This window comes from Silurus aristotelis, assembly GCF_946808225.1.
Source record: "Silurus aristotelis genome assembly, chromosome: 6".
NCBI lineage: Eukaryota > Metazoa > Chordata > Actinopteri > Siluriformes > Siluridae > Silurus > Silurus aristotelis.
In genome coordinates this window covers 2,168,305-2,178,832 of record NC_139579.1, presented here as the reverse complement: position 1 = coordinate 2,178,832, position 10,528 = coordinate 2,168,305, and the positions used below count along the sequence as shown (strand labels likewise).

The window sequence follows — 10,528 nt, the reverse complement described above, 5'->3', positions numbered from 1 at the left end:
CTTTTACTGGAGTACAGTGAGCTGGGGCTATCTATCTATCTATCTATCTATCTATCTATCTATCTATCTATCTATCTATCTATCTATCTATCTATCTATCTATCTATCTATCTATCTATCTATCTGTCTGTTTGTCTGTATGTATGTCTGTCTGTATGTCTGTCTGTATGTCTGTCTGTCTGTCCACCGTGAGTCTACTGAAAGAAAGAAAGAAAGAAAGAAAGAAAGAAAGAAAGAAAGAAAGAAAGAAAGAAAGAAAGAAAGAAAGAAAGAAAAGGGCGGGAACCGGACAGGGCGCGTGCTCGGGTTTGGAACTTTTGAACGCGGGAGGGGCATTAGAAAAAAAACTCGCAATGACATCATCGTTCATTTGAATAAATCTCGACCGCGCTCTGGTTGGCTGGATGTGAGCTCACGCTCCGCCCACTCCTTTCTGTTCGGGCTGTAGTGTGCAAGTGGTCCTGGGTGTCTATGTAGGGCGAAAGTACGGGCGTAGCCATGGTGACCTAGGTGTACTAGCTGACTCCTTGTTTGGATTAAGGTATTAATTAGTACGGAAGTATGTGAATGTAGTGCGCTTGGAGACTGTTCCAACACACCCGAGTATACTAATTAGTACGGAAGTATGAACAGAGACGGGGGCGGGGTTTCCAGTTTGTAGTAGTTTGACCTGACCATACTAATTAGTACGGAAGTATGGAAGCATGCGCGGTAGGGCGTAGTCATAGTGACTGGTATGAATTGAACAGAGACCCTGTTCGGAGAGATACTAGCTAGTACGGAAGTAAAGTGTGTAAGTGAGTAGTGTGTGTGTGCGCCTCCTATTCTTCATGTAGCATCCCTCCCTCTCTCACTCTCTCCCTCCCTCCCTCCCTCCCTCCCAGCCTCTGCCTCTCCTCCAGCCGGTTCCACACTGAACCAAGGCTCCCAGAAGGAAAACCCCCTCGGAGCTCTCACTCCTCTACATCACACACTCCGGAGAGTGTTTCAGCGCCTGGTTTCTCTTTTTCTTTTATATATGTTCTGTCGTTTTTTTATTCTTTTCTTTCTTGGCTGGAAGTAATTGTGTGGAGGAAAAAAAAACAAAAACAAGGAGCTCACATTGGGCGTTAGCTGGAAGAGGAAACAGCGGCTTGAGCTTCGGTAAGGGTTCGGTTTTTTGTTCAGGAGCTAGCAAGCTAGTCAGATTTTATATTTATATATTTATATAAAACCCTTTATGAGGGAATGGATTTCTTTCTCTTTTTAGGTCTGAGAGAATCAAAACACAACCGACCAGCATCCAGTGTTAGCTAGAAGAGGTATAAAAAAAGCATATGACTTTCTCAATCAACCTCAAAATCATCGATATCCAATCTAAATCCGATCTAAATCCGATCTCCAGGCGTGTGAAGGAGGTTGAAACTGTTGTCCTTGGATACCGAGATGTCTGATTTCCAGGTCCAGGTCCACATGAACTTGTTGCTTGTATTGTATCGCGATAAAATCGTGCTGTGTGTTTGATAATATCGTCCTCACTTTCATCAATTATGAATTGACGGATTCCACCCCCATACCCCGGTTATAACCTTTCATTGCCCTGTTATAGTGCGGAAATGACCACACGGCCAATTAACAAATGGTTCTCCGTGTTGGTATGAAACATTTTGTGTTTTTGTTTGTAGATGTTTGATCTCTGATTTTCTTTTTTTTTTTTTTTTCATTTACAAACTTATTTGCACCCCCCCCCCCCCCCCAACCCCCTTAACAAGAACCCCGACTAATCCCCCCCTCCCCATCTCTCTATCCATCACTTTGGATTTCTATTGTTCTGTAGTGGGGCGGCTGGATGAGACCGGTCCTCCTCCTCCTTCTGCTTCTTCTCCATCTTCTCCTCCTTGTTCTTCTCCTTCTTCTCCCTCCTCCCCTTTAGCTACTACTAGAAACTTAAAAAAAAAACTAATCCTCCCACTATTGAAGACCCTTTTGAAAAACAGGTGTTTTTTATTTTTTATTTTTTATTTGCACTCCTATGATGATGATGATGATTGTGGTAATGAAGCATTGATCTGGATGAAAATGCAAAAAAAAAAAAAAAAAAAATCAGACACTACAGTCCTTTTTGTCTGCACCACTGGAAAGACAGAATGAAATAATGAAAGCAGGAGAGAAAGTCGTGGGACGTCTCCTCGAGCAAGAGACGTCCTCCTTTTTGTAATTACGACGCTCTGAACGCATCTGCCGAGGTCTGCTCCTATCCTCGTCCGATAAATCGTCCTACAGCACTATGATCAGAGGAAGGAAAGAAGAAAAGAAAAAAAAAAAAAAACTCAGACACTCAAGAGGACAAGCAGGTTACAGTCTGGTGTCTGGCGCTGATGACTGAGACGAAGTCCGATCGATTTTTATCACCACGGCGATTCCTATGTTCCCGAGGGCGGGAAGAGGTTCTGATCTGGTTCTCAGAGCACGTATTTACTCGTCTGTGTCTTGGCAAACAAAAGACCCAAGATGGCCGTCTACTATTGGAGCCGTCCGTCATTTTCTAATATCGTGAGGGGAGGGGAAAAAAAATCGGACCGATGCTGAAGATGTATAGAAAATAGTAGATGAGTGGATTTGGTATCGGAGAAGCAATTCCAAAGTTTACTCCGTGTAATTTATAGGCTGCGGAAATCGATCAGAACGGATCTTTTTTTACGGCGGGTTTTACGACTTTAGGATGTCGTAACGTCTGAAATGTGTACATTAGAGTAAATAGGATGCTGTCTCCATGTGCTCGTACTTTTCTTCCCGGTCTAGAAGTCATTACATCGATCTGGATGAAGTACGCCGAAGCCTAGCGAACGTACGCAGCTCTGCTACGTAATTAAATATTGTCCCATTTGTAAAATGGTTAAAGAACGCAATCCCATAATTCGCCTCACAGTATGATGTACAAATACATGTATAAAATCCCAGTACACCATTTTTCTAGCGTTCCGGTAGACAACAATAACTCACGTATCACACCATGATGAATAGCCGCCATTGCAGCTCGGGGGGGCGGCGCACATGACTCAGCCGTCTTCTCACGCCGCGCTCTGATTGGCTGCCCGGCTCCCTGCTCCCTTATTCCCAGAATAATTACACGAAAGAACCGAATGACCCCCGCGAATGTCACAACCACCTCCATTAATAATCCTCGTAGCCGGCACCCATGTCTGCAGCAGAACGATTATCTGAACCACAGCCACAGCGGCAGGCATCGATACTCTCCGGGGCGACCGCTGCGTGGCTTTTCCCAGGATGTCCCTGCCAAAACGGAGCTGTGGTTTTCCTGCAGTTGCTCATGTTCTTTCCCAGATTATGTTACCCTGTTGCTGCGGGTACAGATAAAGGCTCCGAGGGCCATGTGCAGTTGTCACACACGACAGTTGGCTGCGGGCTTTCTTTTTTTCCCGGGTTGGCTTTGTGCTCGTTTCCACCGGGGACGGTTTTTAGCGAGAGGTGACCTTTTTTCCGGAGGTCAGTCTGAACCTTTGATTTACAAACTCGCAGATCGGGATGGGATTCATCCTGAAAAATATTTTTTACTTTAGTTCTATATGTAATTGTACCTGGATTTTTACATAATTGTTATCTGTGACGGGCTTTTTGCATGCAGAGCCCTCACACGAGCCACGTTCTTTGTTCAATGTTATCAGTGAGCCTGAGGTTAGGAATCGGGAAAGGACTGGATTGACACTTTCTGCTCATTTTCATAACAGTTTCCTGTTTCTGTCCCGATCGCTAGATGATGATAGATACTTGGGGACCCCATTTTCTTTTTAGATACAAATGCAACCTTGAGCCAATTCCCCTAATACCTATATCAAACACTAACGCACCTACAACGTACAAAGGAAAAACACGGAAAAAGGAAAAACACGGAAAAATCCTTTTACCCAACAATCAATTAATATAATAAACTATCTGTATTAAAAAATAAATAAAAAATGACACTTTTTCCAATCCGTTTTCACATTGGATTCGAATACACCTCTTTTTTCGCCGATGTCCAATTTTTTAACCTCGATTTGATCTGACGATCCATAAATCAGGGCCATTTATAGATTCAATATAATTAACTGTAGTTGGTGTAACAATTCAACATGATGAGGTTCTGAGTTAGTGATTTAATTTAAAATGAAAGCTAGGTGTTTTTGTCACCTAGAAAAAAATCAATATCATATTTTTGTAATAATTTAACGATAAAAGCATTGCGAAGCACTAATAGAGCTTTATCAGACAAATTATAATTACGAAGAGAGTTTTTTGGGCTATACCCTTAAGGTCACATGACCAGATCTATACACTGAATGATGTTGAGTCAGTATCAGTATCCGTAAGTACTTTCCTGGAGTTGCTCCGAAGCAGGATTTGCTTCTCGTCTTGTCTCACTGAGCTTGCGGTGAGTAGATTTGAAGACGCCCTGCCAATTGTGCCCCAGTGCACAATTGCCCCGTCGGATCCATTTATTTTATCCATAGAGACTCTTTATTAATAGTGTGTTTAGCATCACATGTGGCATGCACGTGACCCCCCCAACCCGAATGACTGTGAATATTCAGGGAGCACAAACAAGGGCTCAATAGTGAATGGGAAACCTGTTTACAGTGAAACGCTGTGAGAAAAAGAAGATCGAATAAAGATGGTATTATGATTTGTGTGCCATCGCAGCGATGAAGCCTGTAGCGCACGGCTCCGTCGCAGTGAACGGCGTTACAGTGAATTAAAGTGCGCCGTCAACTTTGTTTGCCGTCGAGCGAGTCAGTTGACTCAGCTGTTCATTGTTGTGCGTTCGCTCTGAGCCTGCTGCATTTGTGTGTTCCATCTGCGCCATGCCTGGCAGAAAGGATGGGTAATCCTCTTATAGGTAGCGCGTGTGTGTGCTTGCGCCTTTAGCTTTCCTAGCTAGCCAGGCATATTGGCTGCTTGCCACAGATGCTATCTCCACCCACCCTGTGTGTGTAAGAGACTGACCATGTGCACACATGGAAACACAGTCCAGCACTATTGATTGAACCCCACCAGCTGCTCCTGATCACCACTTATCTAATTTGCCCCCTGGCAGACGGTTCACTCAGAGCAGGATAATGGGTTTTTGGTCTTCAGGTTACAAATGTCTCTTGAGGTCACTTTAAGCCCTTCCTGCTTCCTCCTTTCCTGACCGGATATTGTACGTCGAAAGAGTAAGCGCTTAAATGCATAGTCATTTTTCCACTATTGCGAGTCTCAAGCCACAACGCTGCCTTTGTAGGCCCGCTCCGGCTGGCCCTCTGCTTCGCCATCAGAATGGCAACATTTGTGGCGTTTGACTGGTCGGGTTTGTGTGGTTTATTTGTTTGCAGGCGTACACTAGCTCTCTGTTTTGCTTTCACTCTTTGATTTCTTGCCCCATAGGCCGGAGGATGGGTGGGCGGATCAGGCAAGATTAGCATCGAGCTTTGTATAGGGTTAACGAGCCTTGTCCTGTGTTAATCTTTCTGCCCCAGGGGGTCAACCCCCTCTGTCCATGATGACTCAGACCTAAGCCTCAGTCAGAACTGATTGGGCTATAGGTAGCACTCTGGGCAGAATAATGAACCAGCCATGGATTGAGAATACAACTGATTTCCAGTTCATGACACTAAGTCAAAGATTTCCCTTCTTGAAAATAAGCTAGGATGCTTAAACTAAAATGGCGTTTGTCAACGCCATTCGGCCAACCCTGCACGCCTTTTTACAGTACAAGGATCCCATGTGCACACTTGTTGGTCTACCAGGCAACAAAAAGATGCATTCCTACTCACAACCCACTTCTTTCAAAACCCCCTGGCTTTCCCCCAGCGAGTCGGTTTTATTTTCTTGCTTCCCGTCCAGAAGCCAATGGCCTCAATAAAGGCATTTATAATGGTCTGACATCACCACCTGTCCAGGCCTCCCAACTCCTTCCTCTCTTGGCCCGTCCTCTGCATGCATTCTGAGAAGAATCTGGAGTCCAGTGAGCTTTTTTTTTACAGTAGTTTGTTTGTGCATCGAGCCAAGATGGCTTCCTGACCTTCTGCCCGAAGGTTGTATTGAGAATGTCCTCTGATTTTGTACATGTGCATATACAGAGTGTTATGTCCACCTGTCCATTTATGTCCCCTCCAGCAGCTGCGATAGAACAATTCCTTCTAGGGTCGTATGGCACGATGAAAAAAACCCCAGCAATGGTGTTGTGTAACCTGGTTGGCGTTAGAAATTAAAACAACCAGTGGAGTTTTGGTGCAGTTGTGAAAGGAAGCATTGGTTTAACTTGGTTAGATGGTTCTGTTACACGGCCCTCTCCAGGTGTGGAACATGTGGGTCAGTGTACCTCATTTTTAGAAAAACTGATTTGGAAATGTCCAGAGAGAGTCAAAGAGTGGAGGCAGGTTGGAGATGTGTGGCAGGAGGGATTTGTGATAGAAGGGTATCTGCAAAATTGAAAGGGAAAGTTGATAAGACGGTGGTGAGACCTGCTCTGGTGAGATGTTTGATCATATGCAGATGAGCAACATGGGGTATATGCTGAAGAATGCTGAGGACGGAGGAAAAGGGAAAGTCCAAGGAGGATGTGGTGAGGGAAAAGCTGCCATTCTTGGCCCTTGAGCAAGGCCCTTAAGCCTCTGTGCTTCACTGGTGCTGAGGGTTGTCATGGCTGATGTTGCGCTCTGACCCCAGCTTCCTGACATCACTGGGAGATAGATTTCACTGTGCTGTAAGGTACATGTGGTGCCCACCTCACCACACCATATTTCTTTCAGGCTAGGGGTGAATAGATTCTCAAAATGAACAATGACCATCTGTTCGTCTGTTGTTTGGGGTCAGAAAAGTTCATGTGTATGCATTTTTGGTGCACGATATCTTGGCTGGCTAATGATTTTATATATATTTTTTTGCTTGCAAATGTACGGCGGGTCTCTGGTCTATCGCTTTATTAGTGAATTTATATAACACAAGGGTTCTGTGTCCCTTTAGATTTGGGGGACGTGGGGGGAAGGGTCCACTACCTCCTTCGGTGGACATGGATAGTGTGGAGATGCTGGACAGAGATGCTGCATTGTCTGAGTCTGGCTTTCAGGGATTGGATGAGGTTAGCTCAGGCACCATGGTGCATTAGCAAGGCCTGGTCTCTACGAAATGCCAAACGGTGATAAATTACAGATGATTACTGGGTCCAAATGCTTTAGCAGCACCGCTTGAAAGCGCCAAACCAGGGCCTTGGAGAAGTGAACAGCTGATGAAAGCTTCTTTCCCAGAAGCAAGGTCATATGCAGAATTTCTGTATCATCTTTTGCTTCATGCAAACACCCCCCATCCCCCCAACCCCACAGTTCCTCTATTGATAGCTATTTAAAGAAAAAGCCACAGAGACTTAGAGGCCAAAAAAAATACCACACACTATGGACTGCTATAGCGAGCTATTCATCAGAGCTATTAGCACTGGCTGTTTTGTTTAGTTGCTAGCGGTTTGTGTCCGATTGTTGGACACTGAGTGCAAGCCACAAGCACAGTATGTCCAGAGCTAGATGGGATTAGCTCGCTAGTTCCTGCTGGGCCTCATTCCTCTTTTCTTTTTTTTCTTTTTTTTTGGAGCACTGATGCGAACTTGCTGTTGCTTTTTCCACTCCGAAGGCACAAGGATCTGTTCAAGAATGCATTTATTCATACATTCATGCTAATAGCCTTATTAGACGATGGCAGCACTCTGAGGACCTCGTCGTCTTGTGTAGGAGGAGAGGATTGGATAGCTCCCCATTGTTGGAGGATGGCCAAAGAGCAAAATGATGTAGGATGCTCTCAGATGTTTTTTTTTTTCCCTTTAAGAGGTACAGAAGATTTTTCCTTTTCGGAAAGGGGGTTTCTGAGGCTTTCCAGGAAAGTCAAGTCAAGTCAAGTCAAGTTTATTTGTATAGCGCTTTTCACAACAGACATTGTCTCAAAGCAGCTTTACAGAAAACAACAGTGAAGGTGAATGGTGTGCGTTTGTCCCTGATGAGCAGCCGTGGCGACAGTGGCAAGGAAAAACTCCCTTAGATGATATGAGGAAGAAACCTTGAGAGGAACCAGACTCAAAGGGGAACCCATCCTCATATGGGTGACATCAAAAGTTTGGTCATAAATCTTTCAACAATACAGAACAATTTGTGATCATCATAGATCCAGCATCAGCTTCTCCATGCAGGTAAAGCAGGTCATTGGGATGTGTGTATGTCTTCTTACAAGCAAGGTTAATTTGTTAATAGCTACACTAGTAGCTGTTAGAAATATGTCAAAGTAACAGGTCGAAAAAAGTATCCTGTTTGGATACATCCCACGAAATGCTTCTACACCATTTAAAAAAATGTTGCATACCTAGTCCCTGACTTTAAGATCCAGATCCAGGCCATCCAGACAGTTTTCTTGGTAATCATCCAGACATGGATTTAGAACGAAAGAAAAAAAGTCCTCTCTCCCCGCTGCGAGAGTGTGATTTATCGCTCTGACGCAGAAAAAAAAAAAAGCAAGCTCATCCAAGCCAGCGCTTTTGAAAAAGAAGGAAGACAACTGGACGGCAACGGGCGCCGGCAATGAAATGCGTTACACTTAAGCCTGATCTCGATTTGCAGACACCTCAGAGTTTTCTTTTCAGGAACAGGGAGTTGTGTTTTTGCTTGACGGATAAGTGGTCGTTAACGTAGGCGGGGGGGTGATGTAAGAGGCTACAACGCGTGTCTGCGTTTCTCAGACGAGTTTTTGGTACTGCACACATTCGTATTTTCATGGTTCTTGTTGGATCATTTTGGGAGTTTGAGACACAGATGCTAAATTTTTTTATTTATTTTTTTGACTGGGAGAGCCTCTCTGCTAACGTTCACAAGTGGAGTCATATTGAGATCGATCTATCAAGCAGTGTATATCGCTACAGGGATCCTATCTCCCTCTCTTTTCTTTCTCTCTCTCTCTCTCTCTCTCTCTCTCTCTCTCTCTCTCTCTCTCTCTCTCTCTCTTTCTTGGTCTCTCTGGGTTTCCTCAGCTGTTAAGGCCATCTGTCTAAACACTCCTAAGAGCACTAGCACCGGAGGGAGGAGGGGTGACCGAGAGCAGGGATGTGCATATAGCTCTTAAAGACAGTGAGAAACAGTGTAGTTTAGGCTGACCAGGATGATGTAATGATTGTGGGTGTGAGAAAGCGAGACATATTCACTGCGAAGTTAGAACTTTGTGTCTTCCTCCTCGGGTCCAACGGGGCCTCAAGCTTCTTTTTTTTCCCTATTCACACCCCCCCCCCCCCCCCTCCCCATCACCACCACCACTATCCAAGCCACATCCGCTGTTGTGTCATTTTTTTAAGTCGTACAGAAAATTGAATGCAATTTCAGTTGAATTTCTACCTGCACATTCAGCATTCACGTTCACGCAGCACACTCACTGCAGGGTCATTGAGGCCCAAGTTGGTCCAACTTCTTCTGTTTAGTCATCCATTCCTTTTTTTCCAGTTGGTACATACCCTGATCCTGATAGCGAGTACAATTCTCAGAGGCAAGACCTAATCTGATCACTTCCAAGCTACGATCTGATTGAGTTTTTTTCTTTGCTTGTAGGTTGTTCTCCGTACCTGATCGTTAACTGCCTTGCCAAGTTCCGAGTTGTCCGAGATGAAGCCAGACGGGGTCGACTCAGGAGCGACAGAGCCAATGGTAGCACTAGACGCGGATCCTGTGATCCAGGGGGAGCATCTGGGGGAAGGCCAGGAACCGGCTCCGCCCGCTTCACAGACCGGAGAGACGGAGCAAGGCGAACCACAGACGACCGGGACGCCCACGGCCGCTACCAAATCTGGCAAGGATAAGGCCGCAGACCCCAAAGTGAAGGCGAAGGTTGCTGCCAAAACAAAGACGTCCAGCACCGGGGCTCGTCCGGGAACCGTTCAGAGCAGATTGACGAACGGAGTACAGAAACCAGCGCCTGCCAACGGCCTTGCCAAGAAGACCACAACCGGCGCTGCTGTCGAGAAGAAGGCAACCCCCGGAGCTTTAAAGAAGCCTGTAGGTACCACGGGAGCGGCGACCACCAAACCCGCCAGCAAGACCACAGAAAAGAAGCCCACTGGGGCACCAAAGACCACCGGCACAACGCAGCCTGTTAAGAAGACAACTGTCAATGGGGATAAAGCCAAACCAAAACCTGCAGGTAGGTGGAAACAGGTGCTGTTAATGGTAATGTTTGTTAGAATGAGTTGAGGGCATTGCATTGTGCTGGCAAGTTTTAATTGGCTATAGCAATGCACGCTACTTAGATATTTTAGCGTCTGTCGATTTTCTTGCTAGCAAACCTCTTTAGCTAAACGGTCCATGTTTTTTCCTCGAACCAGCTACAGCTTCTAGACCTGCCACTGCCGTTACCGCCCGGACCAGCACCACTTCCTCTCCGAAAACCGACAAGCCACCTGTCTCCAAGACAACCAGGTAGGCCCATTAATGGTGCAGATGTTACCAAGCAGCAGTGATAATTAGAATTGCAGTGTGTGTTGTTCGGTTGC

At 45.4% G+C, this 10,528-nt stretch overlaps 1 protein-coding gene across 3 annotated transcripts in view; it reads left to right on the top strand.

Annotated features, from left to right (window-relative positions):
- Positions 1-755: 755 nt before the first annotated feature.
- prr36b (proline rich 36b) overlaps positions 756-10,528 on the top strand; it is a 23,534-nt gene continuing 13,761 nt past the window's right edge. The window contains exons 1-4 of one of the 3 annotated variants that reach the window (XM_083543442.1): positions 795-1,143; positions 1,250-1,301; positions 9,591-10,179; positions 10,361-10,454. In XM_083543442.1, coding sequence (XP_083399568.1) covers positions 9,645-10,179; positions 10,361-10,454 — 629 coding nt within the window. In that variant the 5' untranslated portion in view covers positions 795-1,143; positions 1,250-1,301; positions 9,591-9,644. Of the gene's footprint in view, positions 1,144-1,249; positions 1,302-9,590; positions 10,180-10,360; positions 10,455-10,528 lie in introns of all 3 variants that reach the window. The other 2 variants (XM_083543441.1, XM_083543443.1) reach the window with 2 other exon arrangements.